Genomic DNA, 17,400 nt, shown 5'->3' on the forward strand with positions numbered 1-17,400 from the left:
TGACCCTAAACCAGTGAAATCAGAACTTCAGTCAGGGGCCCAGGCTGCAGATTTGAATCCTGGCTGAACGATTCTGTGCAGCCTGCACTGAGAGCCCCTGGGTGGAGGTCTCCCCAGCTGGGAGCCTGTCGGAAGCTGAATTGTCCCCGGCCACTTTTGAGGCCTGACTCGCTGTCTTGGCAGCACCTGGGGATCCACGTTTGATTATTTTGGAAAAGCATGTTTGGAGACTGCCCAGCCAGGTTCATGACTGGGGTTAGGTCCCACCTCGGCTTGCCTGGGGTTCAAGTTCAGGGGCCCCTGAAACACCCTCCACTTCCATGTCCTCAGCTCTGCCACCAGGGGCCGTACTTACTCTGCTGGGAACATGGCACCAGCAAACAAGGATGAGCGGTCCACACTTAGTGCAGTGCCCAGCACACCATCCGCCGCGTGCTCAGTTGCCACTGTGGGGCCATTTCTCAGGGCCTGCCCCGGGGTGGAAGAATGCTGGACAGGAGGGGGCAGCATGGCTCTGTGCCTCTTTCCCAAAGCTCACGTCTCCCTCCCACCACAGGTCCTTCGGGGTTGTCCTCTGGGAGATCGCCACGCTGGCCGAGCAGCCGTACCAGGGCTTGTCCAATGAGCAAGTCCTGCGCTTCGTCATGGAGGGCGGCCTTCTGGACAAGCCGGACAACTGCCCCGACATGCTGTACGTATCCCGGGGTTGCTGGAGGGTGGTGTCGTGAGGGCTCCGGCACGGGCCCTGGGGGTGGCTGGAAGAGCTTCGCCATGTGTACGGGCCTGTCCTCACAGTGCCCCTTTTCCAGCAGTCTTCCTCAGTCCTTTGGTTCTGACTGCAGTTGGCCCTGTGGTTTCGGAGGCAGACATCTCTGTGAAATTTTTGACGAAAGCAATCTTTACACATCTTCTCCACGCAGCATTTAGAAACAAGAAAAGGCAGCAGCGTGGCGCCAATTACTTGTAAACCGAGGTCCCGAGCCAGTTGGTGTGCAAAGCGTCATGGCTGGGACTCCTTTGTGCACTGGGTAGGGTGAGCCTTGGATGGCCAGCTGTCCCCACAGTGGGGTTCTCACAGTTCCGTCTCTGTAAAGTGTGTGTAAGCTTCATGAACCCCGTGAATGACATGCTCCCTGAGCCTCAGGCAGGCCCCGGTGGCTGGGGGCACAGTCTAGCTGACCTCCCGGCACCCAGCTCTGTGCGTGCCTAGCTCTGGGGGCTGGCAGACTGATCTCCTCGCCCCTCTTCAAAGAAAACCATGCAACTCGGCTCCCAAGAGTGGTCAGCTGTGACACCCCAGGGGCCTCATGGCTGGGTTCATAGGAGAAGCCCCTCCGCTGGTGGAGGCGGGGGTTGCTGAAGGCCGGAGGGCCTCGGTGTCTTTGCTGGAACGGGTCATGGCAGGGTGTGCAGGTGTCTGGCTGGGTGTTGGGTGCAGGTGGGGAGCATGGGACTTGTGGTCAATATACGTTTGAAGGCAGGGCTTAGAGATCCCTCCAGATCCTGCAGGTACAGAGCAGGCTCTCACTAGGGCCTTGAGCCCAATTCAGGAGTTTTCCAGAAGTGATTTTCAGGACAGGTGCAGCTACATGGTGGGGGCGGCTTCCTTGCACCTTTGTGCTTGTGTGTGTGTGTGCATGTGCACAGGGGACAGGGGGCCCACCGATCATCCGAGCATGAGCCTGGGCTGAGAAACCTGCCTGTGGCCCAGGCACAGGGTGCGGGTAGGGCCACTAGGGGCAGGGGGCTCCACTTCTCTGAGAGCAGTGTATTGGGGGGCCCAGTTTCCCAGACCTCTCATCAAGAGACTTCCCAGGACAGCCTCCAGTTAGGGCATTCTCTTGCCCAGCATGGGAATTCTCTCTTCCCACCTGCATTAGTTGTTTGTTGCATTATAGTGCGCCCTGAAGCCAACAATCAGCATTTGCCATGCCACAGCTTTTGAGGGCTGGGCATCCAGGAGCCGCTTGGCCAGAGGGCTGTGCCGTGGGGTCCACCTCCAAGGTGAAGTGCTCACGTGAGCTTCTCTGGGATGCGGCCCCGGTGTCCCCATGCCGTGCAGCTGGCTTCTAGAGCAGGGCGCAGCCAACTCTTTCTCTAAAAGGCCCAAGTGCAACTGTGTTTGGCCCCGTGGGCCCAGCCGGGCGTGGTTGCAAAAGCAACCGCAGACATCATGTGAGTGAGCGTGGCCGTGAGCCAACAAAACTTTATCTTTGGATTCTGACATTTGACTTTCACGTAATTTTCATGTCTCAAAATATTATTCTTACTTTGATTGTTTTTCAACCAGTTACAAGCATAAAAACCATTCTTAGCTTGAGGGCCTTGCCAGATCAGAGGGCAGGCCTGGCTTGGCACACAGCCCCAGAGCTTGCCTACTCCGTGTGAGGGTCCAGGGTCCCACAGCAGGGCAGGTCCCGCAGCGTCCACTGTGGCCTGCCCTCGAAGTCACCCTCCATAGCCCGTCACCTGCTGACACACGGGCCACACGATGTGGGGGGAGATCACACAGGGTGTGGCCACCAGGAGGTGAGGCCAGTGGGGTCTTGGAAGCTGGCTGCATACCCGCCGGCTCCCAGTTCCCCGCAGGCTGACTGCTTTGTACTTTGAACCATGTGACTACCGTCTCCTTGTTAGCCCACGCTGAAAAACCTCACTTGGAGGAACAGTGTTAGTAGCACAGCGTAAAGGATGATCGATGCCCACTGAATTCACAGAGTGCGTGGTGCCGAACGGGAGGTCAGTATGCGAATGGGTGGTGTTTCAGCAAGCTCACAAAGGGTCCCAGAAAGCAGGTGTGAATTTGGGGGTGTTTGCGTGTTTTGAGGGTAGTGGGAGGAGAAAGGTGGTTTTTGAGCTTTCTCTTGGACTTGGGGAAAAGTTTGTCTCTGGGAAACTTGAGGAGCTCCTCAAGTTGAGTCAGCCCCAGGTGCCCAGAGTCTCCCTATTAACTTAACATGCCTGGGAAGCAGCCCTCCTGCCGCGGGAACGGCGGTGCGCTTCCCGTTCCCAGCTTGTGTGGTGCTCGCTCTTGGATATGAACTGCGGAAGTCAGGAGGCACGTCTGCTCTGCCATCCAGGACCATTGGCATACTTGTCTCCCTTCTGAGTCTAGGACAGAACGAAAGGAGGTGAGTTGGTCAAACAGAGTATCTGTGTCGCCCTCGGGAACTTACGAGCTTAGGTGAGGAAGAGGTGCTGTGGGAGACAGGTTCTCTTGTTATGAGAGAAAAGAATGGACTTCTGTTTCTCCCAGAGGACAGCGACACCACTGAGCCTTTGGGAATTGCCTGAGAGCCCTGCTGGGCATCCATGGGGAGAAAAACCACTTGTCTTCTGGGTCCTAGCCATTTGAACAGGCACCCGGAGGATGACATGGGGTGAGGCGCACACAGTGGCTGCTGGTGGCTTCAGCTCAGCCTCAGGAAGATGCTGTAGCTGCCTGGTGACACCTGTGAGCAGGTGAAGCTGCAGCCCTTCGGGTCAGGCTTAGAGGCAAGCTCATGGTCCAGGCCTCTGAGGGTCCAGGCCTCAGTATATATTCACTTAGCAGGTGGCACGTGACCAGATTCGTCTTCTGGCTTGCTGGCAATTCTATTATTTATTTAATTATTTTTAATTTTGTTTACTTGTTTTTGGAGGGAGGAAGAGGGAGAGGGAGAGAAACGTCAATGTGTGGTTGCCACTTGAGTGTCCCCTACTGGGGACCTGGCCCACAACCCAGCATGTACCCTGACTGGGAATAGAACCAGCGACCCTTTGGTTTGCAGGCTGGTGCTCAATCCACTGAGCCACTCCAGCCAGGGCCAACTCTGTATTTTAAATCGATGACAAAGCTCACCCTTAACCTTCTCTTGGGCTCAGGTCACTGTACACATGCCGCAAGCGTCCCCGAGCCTCTCTGGGTGTGTGCTGACTGCTGGCTTCCTGGAGTTGACAAACACGGTTTTGGCTGGTAGTCTTGTCAAACTGTTAGGAGTGGCCACTCTGGCCCAGGTAGCCTTGCGACGGGCTTTCCCGTGGAATGCCGGCCCCGGGCTTGATCTCTGTTCAGGCGAGGGGTCGGGTGGGCCTCGCTGTCTCACTGCCCCTCGTGGCTGATAAGTGGTTCATAAAGATGATGTTGGCTGTTTGGGGGAGCCAGGAGGAGGTGGTGGAGGGCTCACCGAGCTTCCAGGGCCTTTCCGGAAGCGGTCTGCGCTGTGATGGTCACTCAGCACTTAGGTGGAGGCTGAGCTAATGCTGGGCCTCAGGGCTGCCGTGTGCATCTTGGCTGTGACCACCGCCCGCCTGCGCAGAGCAGGGCAGGAGACGAGGCAGGCCATGTGCAGGAGGGAGCGGGCAGTGCAGTCCTCCTCCAGCCTCTGGGACCCACGTGTCCGTGGGCATCTGCGTCGCTCAAGGCGGGTACCTCCGTTTGGTCCTGTCCCTACCTGGGTGCAGGGCTGTGCACACCCCCAAATGGGTTGGGGGGTGGGAGCTCAGTGAAGGATGCTCTAGCTCACCAGAGCTGACTAGTGTAAAAAACGTGCTCTTCTGAAGAGTTTTATCAGCTCATAAATCTTCTAGAATCTACTGGAAAGTTTTCTTGTGGAAGCAGTGTAAACAACGTCTCAGATCCCACAGAGTGAAAAGACTTCCTTTTATGGGCCGCTCTGGAAGGGCCGTGACTCCGGGGTGGTTTGAAAGCAGCCTCACACGGCCTGTGTGTGCTGAGGTCACGCAGAGCTCGCCCCTGCTGGTGGCACCGTCTCAGCCCCGGGCCACAGGGGCACAGAGCCAGGGCATGTCATGTGCCCTTGGCCCCAGCTGCACTTCTCCAGGGGTAAGTCAGCCAGCCTGAGAGGCATTTGCAGCCACACCATAGAGGGATTTCATGAATTTGGGGGGGTCCCTTTCCTTAGGAAGTGGTGGGGCACATGAGAAGGGGGAGCTGCCAGTTTATTACTGCAACCCCCTCATGGTACCTGTGGTTCTGGGGTGACACAGGAGAGGGGGTGTCTCCTGGCAGGGCCATGGGTTCTCTGTTCAGGTGGAGAGAAGATTCCTCCTTTGGAGGCAGGTGGCCTTCATAGTATAGCCACACTCTTGCCCAGAGGGTCCACCCCAGCTCCACCCTCCCGTTTGGGGACCTTGCACCAAAGATTTAATCCCTTGGTACTTCTGTTTCTTGTCTCCAAAATGGGGGTCTTTTCTAGTATACCTGCTTCCAGCTCGTTTGCTAGCGGACCCTGGAGAGTGCTGTGGAGAGCATCCGCCGGTGTCCGCCCTCACTCGGCCACCGTGCTGGCCTGGATGTGGGCCGTTTGGTGGGGAGGGGGAAGACTGAGTCACTCTGCAGGTCTTGGCTTTTCCCACCGGAGCTGGGGTGGCCAGCTTTTTGTGTACAGGGCCACACAGTCCACATTTGGAGCTCAAAGGCCAAATAGTCCCCGTTCTGATAACTCCACTTGCTCGAGAGCAGCCACAGACATTGTAACCATACGAGCGTGCTTCTGCTGCAACCAGACTTGATTTATAAAACCCGGCAGCACAGCAGGCAGCAGCCTCGCTGCCCCCTCAGGGCCACATCCTCGGCATCTGGCTTGACCTGACACCTTTCTCCCCGAGCCTTTCAGGGTGGTGGGCCCGGTTGCTAGGGGCTTTCTCTGTGCAGGCTGGGGCGTGTGCCCTGCAGCTTCTCTCCCCGGAACTTTCCCTGGGGCCACACATAAGCAAGGTGGTCTGATGGTGAAGTGGCCACTCTGACAGATGGCTGGGAGCCAACTTGGGGTGTTTTGGCCTTCCTAGATGTGAGGAGCTGCAGTTGACCATTTTTGTTGAAAAGCATCTTATTAGCCAGAAGTTTAAAAAAACAAAACAAAACAAAACAGATCCAGCAAGAACATAAGTGAAAGGGAAGGCACTTTGCTCTCAAGGTCAGGTGAGAAAGGGCCCTTCCTAGAACCGCAGCCTCCCCTGCGCCCTGTACCAGCCGGGACACGCTTGCTTGTCACCCTCCTTTATGCTCCAAAGGTCTACTCAGCTGGCTGCTTCTGCATCCTTGTTACTAAGCAGCAGCGTCTTGGCCCGCAGCTGTTCTGAAACCTTGTCGAAGCCTTTCCTGGGTCAGGGAGGCTGGCTGCACCCCAGCAGCATGCTTTCTGGTCTCTGGGGGGCTCAGGCCCTTTGCTAGGATGAATGACTTCCTGGGGCCCTCATGACTGAGGGCTTCATGGAAGTCCAAGGCCCAGGTGCCAGGGTGGCCTGGCCTGTGAGCCCCAGGCGCAGCTATGTCTTCGCACTGGGTCCTCTGCCTGCCCTGGCTGGCACAAGGCCTCGAGCTCGGGCTCCTCCTGCTCTTCCGGCCAGGTGGGGTCTCCTCCAGCTCAGTACACAGCCTCTGCCTGGTGCTGGAAACATGCCATGTGTGCTCCTGCGGCACGGTGGCCCTGCCTCCTCACGCTGTTCACAGGTCCCCTGCCCTGGTGGTCCCCTGCCACATGGAGGTGGCAGAGAACCAGCCCAGGCGGGCCTGGAGGAGTGATCACTATCACAAAAGCTGCAACTGCTCCTCAGCCCCGTAGCACAGAGCCAGAGGTCTCCTCATTCCAGCTCTGGAAAGGCTGTTGTATCAGTGGCTGCTAGACAAGCTCCCGAACAACACCGGCTTGTGTTCCGTTCATTAGCGCTGTCACCAGTGATAGCAACCCATGCTAACAGACTGTGTGCACCTGCGAGTGGCCTCCTCAGGAGAGCGGAGTTTGGGTTTTGTACAGGGGCAGGCCCTGGGTGTCGGGAAGCAGCGGAGGGAGAAGTCCGGGGAAGCGGGGGCTACGGGCCATCCCGATGGGAAGCCAGAGGCAGCCTGGCGGGTGGGCCCACCTGCATCCATCTGTCTGCCCGCAGGTTTGAGCTCATGCGTGTGTGCTGGCAGTACAACCCCAAGATGAGGCCCTCCTTCCTGGACATCATCGGCAGCATCAAGGACGAGATGGAGCCCGGCTTCCAGGAGGTGTCCTTCTACTACAGTGACGAGAACAAGCCACCCGAGCCCGAGGAGCTGGAGCTGGAGCCCGACAACATGGAGAGCGTGCCGCTGGACCCATCGGCGTCCTCTTACTCCCTGCCGCTGCCTGACAGATACTCGGGACACAAGGCTGAGAACGGCCCGGGCCCTGGCGTGCTGGTCCTGCGGGCCAGCTTCGACGAGAGACGGCCTTACTCGCACATGAATGGAGGGCGCAAGAACGAGAGGGCCCTGCCTCTGCCCCAGTCTTCCACCTGCTGATGCGGGACCGCGTCCCGTGCAAACGGCACCGTGTGCACATGCACGCGTGCGCGGCGGGCGGGGGGAGCGGGGTCTAACCATCTGTCCACAGCCTCCTGTACCTCAGTGGACCTTCAGAACAGCCATGCTGCCCACGGGAGACGGCTTCTCTGCAGTAAACACACTTGGGATGTTCTTTTTTCAATATGCAAGCCGCTTTTTATTTCCCTACCCAAACCCTTAACTGACACGGGCCTTTAAGAACCTTAATGACAACACTTAATAGCAAAAGAGCACTTGAGAATCGAGTCTCCTCACTCTTTCCCTGTCTCTCTCGTCTCTCTCTCTTTCTCCCTGTCTCTCTCTGTCCTTTTCCTCCCTCTCTGCTTCATAATGGGAAAAGCGTTTGCCACGAGCCCAGCCAGATGCCCTTTTTATCAGAGTGAGGAAATGGCTGTCCCTCCCTGTGGTCCCAGCGTGCTCCCACACACACCTGCCTGTCACTGTAGGTCTTTATAGACACATCGCGATGGCATTTTTTAACTCTGTCTGGAACCTTTTTAGGAACACATGAAATTCACAAAGGGCCATCACTCACCCAAGGTTGTTACCATTTCAACGCTGCCAAATTCTGCCAAAACCTGGGACTCAGTCCCTCACGCCCCTTGCGCTTGTTTTCTGGTTTCCAGAGGCAGGGGGCGAGCACGGTCCCCAGTCACTCCCGGGAGAGCCACGCTGGTGAAGCCCTCCAGCTCACCATCCCCCGGTGTCCTTTTCAAGTCTCACGTCCACACAGGTCAATTTGCTTTGGACTACGTTATTATTTGGGGGAACTGGACAGAATGGGGCTTGCTGTCAGAGAGGATGGGGAGAAGCCGTCCTGGCTTCCCTGCTCTACCTCCCCGCCCCCACCTTCTGGCTCCAGCAATTCTGAGGCAAACGGGCCCCACCAAGGGAGAGCCTGGCACACAGGTTCGGAGCCAAGGTCACCCACGTGCCAGTCTCCTGTCCCCCCCCAGCTCCCACCGCCCCCCGGCCCCTAAGAACACAGATGAGAAGGGGTTTCCAGGGACTGAGCCCAACTGTTCGTGCAGATTTGCGAGGAAAGCGATTCCAACAGCACCACAGCCGTGAGAAGAAAAGCAGTAAACGGACCCCAGCATTCTGAGCTTCGTCAACATTTTCTCTGTTACTAGGACTTCTTCATGGCTCTGACAGTTCCATGTTAGACCACGAAACATTTGCATACACATCGTCTTCAATGTCACTTTTGTAACTTTTTTACGGTTCAGATATTCATCTATACGTCTGTACAGAAAAAAGAAAGCTGCTATTTTTTTTCCTTTTGTTCTTTATCTTTGTGGATTTACTCTATGAAAATCTTCAGGTCTACCCTTCTTCCCTCTCTGCTCACTCCAAGAAACTTCTTAACGCTTTGTACTAGACTGCGTGACTCTCTTCCTCTTCTCCTGGTAATCGACACTTACAGAACACGATTTGCCATGAACTGGTTGATGCCTTTTTATAAATCCGCCCTCCCCTGCCTGCCCCCCTGGCCCTGTCAGTTCTCTCCGGACCGGTAGGCTCTGTGGGCCCAGGCTGGCGAGGGGAGGCAGCGGAGAGGGGTCCCTCTCCTCAACCTGCCCTCGCTGGGCATTGGGAGTCTGTTACCGCACAAGCCGTGACACACACTCAGGTCAGACAACAGAGGTTCATCTTCGCACGTCCTCGTTCAGTGTTTGCAGTCACCGCTGTGGCAAAGCCCCTTCTCTCCCCCTGGCTTTTGTTTTGGTTGTGACACATGTATCTATTTTTTTAACTCTTGGGTACAACAGAAGTTTGAGCTGCAGACATTAGGCATTTGGATATTTTTTTCTTTTTGAAGTAGATATTTAATCTTTCCATCCTAGGAAAAACAGCTGCTGAGTGCAAGGGTGCAGCGGAGTGTGGTCCAGCGGCCCCTTCTGTGGCCTTCCGCCACCACCCTCCAGGCTGATCTACCTGTCCTGGAAACTCCCCAGGGACCTCCTTGGCATAGGCAGGGAGCGGGGGCGCAGGGGCAGCACCCTCAGGTGTCGGGGCGCCCACTGCCGGGGCAGCGCCCAAGGCACAGTGGCCCAGGAGCCCACGCTCACTCCTGGGGACCAGGGCCCTGGTGCTGGCCGCTGGCCGCCTCCCCTTGGCCAGGAACCCAACTCCTCGGGGCCTGGGGGTCTTTTGTCCCATTTCCTAGCACTTCTCACCAGAGTGATGGCAGCACAGAGTTGCTTCTGGGGTGGAAACGCGTCAATCACAAGCAGGAACGGAGCTCAAACATGATGATTGCTAGCTGGGACTGGAGAGTAAACACAGAAAAGGAAGTTCGTAGTGCTGCGTTTGCTGTTGGCAGTTTCAGTGCCAGTATTTTCTCTACCCTCGGTCCCACACTTTTTCCCTTTAAAAAGCTGAGAAAGACAAAAGTGAATCAGGAAGGCATAATAGGAGTTTTCATTGATTTTCTGATTCCAGTTTCAATCGCTGTAGAGAAGCCCCCTTAGGAATTTAAATACTGACAAAAGGGTTTTTTTGTGTGTGTCTGTGTTAGACGGGACAGTTTTTCTTTTTTGGGGGGGGTTTTCTTTCAAGCATTTATCTACCTCACTCTTACTTTTTATATGTGGATATACAAAAAGAGTACATCTCACATTTCTCAGCACCTGGCAACACGCTGTCGACACTGGTAACCTCATGCACCCCCAGGCCACACACCAGTGCCGCGGGGCCGGGCCAGGCTGTATTCCGGGGTCGAAGCGCCCCTTCTCACCTCTCCTCTCGTTTCCGACAGCTTGCCTTTTCCTGACATGTCTTACTTGCCGTTGCTTTTTTTTCTTCTTCTAACTCGGTTCGCTACGAGGTTGTGAGGTGTCAGGGTTTCCCTCCTCCCGGCCCGGTGCCCCCACACTTGGCTGGGAGGTGAGGGTTGCAGCAGAGCTGGCTGTCTTTGACACCAGTGCTCCGTGCAGACAGACTGGCAGGTTTTGTCCCTGGAAGAGCAGTGGTTTCCTGGGCTTTGAGGGCAGCAGGTGCTGAGGGGCAGACGGTCTGTTAGCACCCCACCTGTAAAGGTGCAGTGTGCGCGTCTGCTCTATGGGGCACCCCTTGTGCAGCCCCGGACGTGGCTGCGCCAGATGGGGGTACGCTGTCCCTGCACTGCCTGCGCTCAACGCTGCAGCCACCTCAGCACTCTGATGGCTCCGCCTGCCAGGATGCTGACCTCCCAGCCAATCCCTCCCAGGATGCACGGCAGAGAAAAGTCCCCTTCCCCTCTCCAGGCTGTTCTCTCCACTCTACCCTTGTGTCCTCCTCCCTCCCAGGGGAAAGCAAAGATGTACCAAACCTTCCAGCTAGAGGGGCAGTGGTCAGCGCCACGCCTCCCACCAGTCCGTGCCTCTGTCCCTCTGCCTGCTGCTCACAGGGGTGGACGGCACAGGCCCCAATTCTGACAGCTGGTGGTTTGATCTGAGTAATGTGGTAATGTGGTGGGCCCTTCCACAGTGCGGACGGCCCCCTGAAAGTTCTGGTACTGCAGCTAAGCTCAGGGGCACCTCCCCTCCTACAAGAGCACGCCTCTCCTCCCCCAAGTCCCCTGGGATCTTACGGTCATTGAGAAATACTGCTTGATCAGGGTTCTCTTCTTCCATGCTGTAGGTGACCCCTTGGAATAGTGGCCTCTCTTCTCTTTTGCACATACCTTCCGGTTTCCACAACTGGACTTCTACAGATCATTCAGCTGGTTTATAAGGGTTTCATTTCAACTGTCCGAGCTGTTGGTGTCCTTCTGTTCTTATTTGATGTAGGTGGTTTTTCTTTAAGTAGAAAGCAAACACTAACGGTGTCGTGCCCATCGTAAGAGATGCTTCAGGAACACTGAAGCAAAAGCGCAGTTTGCGTGCGTGATGGGGAAGTCGTTCTACTGGACCAAACCACCCACCTGGACTCCACTGAGGCATCATCTGTCCACAGTTCTAGCCTGATTTTGTGCTGATTTCCCCGCCGCTTCTGGATTTTTCTCTTTTGTATGCTTAATCAAGCTGAGTTGTGGCATTTTCCATGCAACCCCCTTCTAACAGCAGTTCACACTGCTTGATGTGGCATGAGCCACCGAGGCACATCATTGCGTTGATGTGAGCATTAACGCATCATCACACCCAGCCCTTCCCCGAGGCAGCAGGCGCTGGTGTGTTCTGGAGACATTGTTGAAATTCGGCTGGGTGAGACCCAGACCACCCCGGTCTCCTCTACGGGATGTCGTGACGTTTGGCACGCAGTCAGAATAAACTTCCTCCTTGGAAGACAGAAGACGGGGTTCACGGCCAACACTGCCCTCTCCTTCCAGCCTGTTCCCGTGAGTCGGGATGACATTTCAGTGGTAGGAGAAGCAGCTTGGTGAAATAGAAAAGTGGTTATTGTGGAACTACCCAACGGCAGAATGCTTGGCATGTACTGCCGTGTTCTGGTTGGGGTCACAGGTTGACGAGCTGAGTACGCCGCCAACCCGAGGCCAGTCCGTTCCATCACGGCCTCTTTCTCCGCAGCCCACCTGGGCTGGCAGGTGGCTATGCATGACGCTGGCCACGCCGGTGGCAAGGCCACACTAGTTCAATGGTTGAGGCGGCTAGGATGCTTGGTCCAAGGTCCTCAGCTGTCACTGATGGGTCCTCCCGGGGTGGCCAGATGAGTGTCAAAGGCACCTCCTTTTCAAAACATGGGCCCCTTGCAGCTGGCAGTGACCCTCCATGCCCTGCCTTCCAGTTTTAGCAGACCCAGTAATGCATTTAAGGTTTGGGGTTTGTTCTCTTGTTAATGTTACTTTTGTGTTTATTGTCTGTCTTTTCATTTCTTGGGCTCAGCAGCGTCGGGAGATGTGGACCAGAGATCCACTTGTTAAGAACCAGTGATGAAGGTCAGACTTTCTTACTCTGACATAGTTGGTACAAATGAGAACTTCAAGAGAGGATGTTGTTTAGATTGAACCTCTTTGTTGCCAGAGATGCTGAAGATACAGACCTTGAACAGGCCAGAGGGTTTCATCTCTGGCCTCCAGCTCAGATGACTAGTTGGTCATTTAGGGGAAAAAAAGAAGATGAACACTCCTTGATAGTGGAATGATCAGGCAGTAGGAACCATTCCGATGGGGGTCCTGACGCGGTGGGAAGGGAAGAATTGGGAGCAGAAGGGGACAGGGCTTGGAGGCAGTGGGGGCCAGGTTTTAAACTTGATGGTTTCTTGAAGGTATCAGACCACATCAAGGCTCAAGAGTCATCCGTGGGCATTTGGTTTCAACCAACAAACCGAACGTTCTAGATTGGAAACTTTCATTGTGGAGTTAAGACAAATTTTTTAAGGACACAAACTACATCGCACTCGTCAGTGGTCATTTCTGGGGCGTGGCTTTAGGGTTTCGTTTTATTTTGTTTATGCAAGAACACGATTACTCATCGGTACGGCCATGTTTGTGAGTGTCCGCATTCTTTCTGGGAAGCTTTGTCTGAATTAGTCACACATTAGCATTTTCAACAGGGCTCCTAAGTCCAGTAGATTACGGGTAGTCAGTTGACAAAGATCTGGTTTACAAGAACTAATTCAACGTTTCATTGCATTTTTGTAAGAACATAGAATAATTTTATAAAATGTTTGTAGTTTGTAATCGCCGAACATAAGTTAAAGACACATTTTTTCCTCTGTGTGTGCAAATGTGTGTTTGTGATCCATTTTTTTTTTAGGACACCTGTTTACTAGCTAGCTTTACAATATGCCAAAAAAAAAGGGTTTTTCCCTGACCCAAGCCGAGGCTCACCCTCTTTACCCCTAAGCTTTGTGCCCTAGTGTATAACAAAGGAATGATGACGATTTAAGAAGTAGTTCTGTATCTTCAGTATCTCGGTCTTCCAGAACCCTCTGGTTGGGAAGGGGATCGTCTTATACTGGTCATTTCCCTTTGGAGTGTAGCTACTTTCCCAGACTGAGAGAACCTCATTGGCTAAGGAAATAGCAGAGGTGTTGCGACCCGGGGCTGCCCAGGCTTGGGCGCCTCCTGTGGTCGGTGTGGCTGCTGCATCGCTGTGCAGAGCCTCGAGACGGAAAGACGGACTGCCCAGCTAACGGCGTTCGCAGTGGCCACCACGTGCAGATGTATCCCAGGCGGTGGTCCTTCTGGTACGCGCAGACTGCTTGCTTACATGCCTCATATTATAATCAATGCTTTGTTATAACAAGGAAGACAGCCTCTTTGTTTATAAGGCGACACAGAGGATACATTTTTCTAATATAGAACAAAGTTCTTTTTAAGAAAAAACGACACACACAGAAAAAAAATTTTTTTTTAAAGTTTGACTCCATTTCCTGTAGCTCCCAGTGGATTATGGGCCGTGTCTACACAACTCCACAAAAATCCCCATCATTGGAAATGTGGGCATTTCGCACAGCATGGGAGAAAGTTCCAGAAACTATTTGTTTTCTGTTTTCAACTTTGCATTTGGATGTCGGGCGTTGTGTAGATACTTCCACAGGTGGAACAGATGCTTGGCAAAAACACCTGTTGCTTTCCAAGCCAGTGAGGTTGAGGTGAGAGGTTTGCCAGAGTTTGTCTACCTCTGGGACAAAATTTTAAAAAAAAAAAACAAAATCAAACCAGAAGGCGCGATGGAATGGATGCATCGCAGATAATGCATTTTCTCGGTTTTCTTGTTTAAAAAAGTTTTTTAGAAAAAAATTTTAAAAATATGGTAATTAACAAGGCCAATTTGTTACATAAGATGACTTTCTGTGTATAAATTATTCCTAAAAAAAAAGAAAATTTCCTCTGTTTATATAAAAAAAATCAGTAGATGAAAAAAAATTTCAAAATGTTTTTGTATATTCCGTTGTAAGAATTTACTCCTGTTATTGCGATATACTCTGGATTCTTTACATTACAAAAAAAAGGAACTTTGTCTATTTTGAATGGCTGAAGCTAAGGCGACTTTAGTTTCTCTTACTCTGCTTTTTTCTAGTAGTTAAAGTACTACATGGTTTAAGTTAAATAAAAGAATTCTGTATGCATTTCTGGCCTCCGGTTTTGTTTCCCCCACCCTGTGGAAGAGTCGCCATGCCTCCGAGGCAGGGAAGCTGAGCTACGTGTAGTGCGTGCATTCACACTTGTCACTTGGAGGTGCTCCGCGGGAAAGCTTTGCTAGATTTCTGACAGCCGAACTGTCTCGGCGTGCAGACTGCTGGTGAGGATGGGAAGCTCCTCTGTTTCTCACTCCATTCAATCAGCTAGAAGGAAATTTGAATACCTACAATACAGACATCTGTAATTCAGTTTTTAAAAAAGGTTTACTGATTGATTTGCGAGAGAGAAACATTGATTTGTTGTTCCACTTATCTACACATTCAGCGGTTGATTCTTGCATGTGCCCTGACCAGGGATTGAACCTGCAACCCTGGCACATCAGGAAAATGCTCTAGCCCACTGAGCTATCCGGCCAGGGCTGTACTCCAGTTTTGACTGATTTGTAGACTTTTCCTACACCATCCACTGACAAGTCAGGCCAAGACAGATTTGATGTGGGTGACTCCGGGGCAAAGGACATGACCTCCACATTTCCACGTCATTGTTGGTGCCTCACAGCCAACGCACCTGCTCGGAGGGGTGGGTGAGAGCCGAGTAAGCAGACACAGGACGTGGCTTGCTCGGAAATGTTAGTTTCCTGCAAGCTGATGATCTCGGCCCGTCCCAAGAACATGATCCAGGCAGCATTATGTTTCCCGGGGAAATGGTCATGGTAGGAAATGTGGATGCGTGTTTAAAGGAAACAAGCTGTAAACGTTCTAGAATCACCAAAGATGCTTGAACACATCAAAACGACAAGCGGATCATTCACTACACTCTGATCGTGGGAGATTAGGCGACAGCAACAAACTCGGGCCGCTGGATAAAGGGCTTGATAGCAAGGTGGAAGCAGCAGGAGTAAATCAAAGGCCATGCTTAAGACCCGGTGAGTCTCACAAATATTTGGGCCTATATAAAGGCCTTCCTCAAAGAAGGGACTCACAAGCTTGGTGGTGACCCTGGGATTTTGCTCACTGCTGTCATGAAGTGCTTGGCCTTCGGGGGACTGTTACTAGGTGACTGATGATGAAAGGCAGGCTGTTTCTAAGTCTCGGGTGATGTCCGGGCTGCTGGTGGGGTGGACACAGGAGCCCAGCATGCCTCTCCCATGTTCCCAGCTGGGCAAATGCTGCATGTTGCCCCTGTCCTCAGGGGCAACTTCAACTGAGGAGGAAGGGGCTGGGTCTCCAGAAGTGCCAGCTCCTCTCCCCACAGTGCCACTTCTGAAGGCCCCGAGTCCAGCAGGGCCATTTCTGTTTTTATTCTCCCAGGTCCATCAGGAGCCTGTACTCAGGAAGGTGTATGTTTTTATGATGGTCTCTCCTCACTGACAGATTTCACGTCCATTCCCTCCCTGGATCTCTGTAACAACTCTGCAGTGGAAGGGTTTTATTAGTTTTGCAGATGAGCACAGGAGCAGATGTGCCTAGGGCCCCCCAGCTATTAAAGGGCTAGTCCCAGTCTCAGTCTGGTAAGCTGTGGTTTTCACAAAGACAGAACTGTCTCAGGGTCATAACCAAACAAGCCCTGGTCTGCACCAACAGGGGGTGGCAGGCCACGTAGCCCAGGATGTGGGCCCTCTGGGGTTCTCCCTTAAGAATATCAGAGGCCACGGAGGAGGAAGTGACACATTCATCAAGAGAGAGCCCTGGGCCTTCCAACCAAATGACATCTGAAAGTCTGTGACACGTGTATGGCTTAGTGCCAGGCAATCTAAAATCGCACAGGAGCCAGGCCGGAGGTCCCTGCCTGCCACCATCCTGGGATGGGAGCTAGAGGAAGGGAGGGGAGGGGGGATCGGGGCTCGAGGCCGCCGTGTTTGCTTGCAAACGCAGAAGGCTCTGCCCATGAACCACCGCAGCCGGACCTACACACGCCGGCCAGGCGCCCCCCCCACCCCACCTGCTGGCTTTGACGTGTTACACCCTGACTCTCATCTCTTCTACATCAAACGGCCCAGTTTCACTTGCAAAGGGGGTCTTGTAAAGCCTCCTCCAAACACGCAAGCACACTAGCGGGCTGACGGGAGAACAGTCAAGGCCTGCCAAGTTCCTTCACTGTTCGGTTGCAGACACTTTTTCTTAGAATGAAGGAGTGTAAGCACGAGGTGATGATTTTTTTAAACACGATTAAGTGAAAAGTGATAGTTGGGAGCAGAACAAGGTAACAGGAAATTTCGCAGAGCTTAGCCACCTTCAACCCTTTCCTTCAAACAGCATGCTGCTAACAGGGCTCCATGGGGGCAATTGGGTCCCAGAAAACACTGGACAAGTAACGCCTTACCGCGAGCCAGCGCAGCGTCACGAAAGCACAGGGAAAGCGGAAACGGGGACAGAAGCCAAACTTAGCTATAGGCCTCTGCTTTCAGGCCAAACACCACCTGTACAGGTATAAAATGGTGTGGCTGCCAGGACAAACAGTACACAGTACGGCAGGTCCTCGAAAAGTACCCCTAGAATGACCTCAGTTCAGCAGTTCCGCTTCTAGGTGTGTGCCCACATGACCTGAGGCCAGGGACTCTACCTGACATGTGCACACTGGTGTGCACCATAGTATTCACACTGACCCAAAGGTGGAAGCAACCCAGTGTCCATCACAAAATAAATGGGTAAGCAACACGTGGTCTATTCATACAATGAAGTATTATTCGGCCTTTAAAAGCAAAGACATTCTGATTTACAACATAAATGAACCTTGAGGATATGCTGAGTGGAGTAAGCCAGTCACCAAGGGACCAACCCTGTGAATCCATTCATATGAGGTCCCTAGAGACGGCAGGTAGAACGATGGTGATGGTGGGGGGTGGAGAGTTGGAGATGTTGTTTAATCAGTGCACACTTTCAGTTTGGGAGGATGAGAAAGTGCTAGAGATGATGGTTGCTCAGTGAACGTACACAATGCCACGGAGCACTGAGAAATGGATAAAATGGTCAATTTTAGGTCACATGTATTTTACCACAATTAAAAATAAAGTTTATGAAGGAAAAGGGAAAACTAACACTTGAGACTCAGTGGCTCA

General features: G+C 53.2%; 1 protein-coding gene across 4 annotated transcripts in view; it reads left to right on the forward strand.

Annotated features, from left to right (window-relative positions):
• Window positions 1-14,329, forward strand: part of IGF1R (insulin like growth factor 1 receptor) — a 230,519-nt gene extending 216,190 nt beyond the window's left edge. For all 4 annotated transcript variants that reach the window (XM_024561917.4, XM_024561919.4, XM_024561918.4 and 1 more), the window contains 2 exons: window positions 557-691; window positions 6,889-14,329. In XM_024561917.4, coding sequence (XP_024417685.1) covers window positions 557-691; window positions 6,889-7,270 — 517 coding nt within the window. In that variant the 3' untranslated portion in view covers window positions 7,271-14,329. The remainder of the gene's footprint in view (window positions 1-556; window positions 692-6,888) is intronic.
• Window positions 14,330-17,400: the final 3,071 nt, after the last annotated feature.

This window comes from Desmodus rotundus, chromosome 10 (assembly GCF_022682495.2).
Source record: "Desmodus rotundus isolate HL8 chromosome 10, HLdesRot8A.1, whole genome shotgun sequence".
NCBI lineage: Eukaryota > Metazoa > Chordata > Mammalia > Chiroptera > Phyllostomidae > Desmodus > Desmodus rotundus.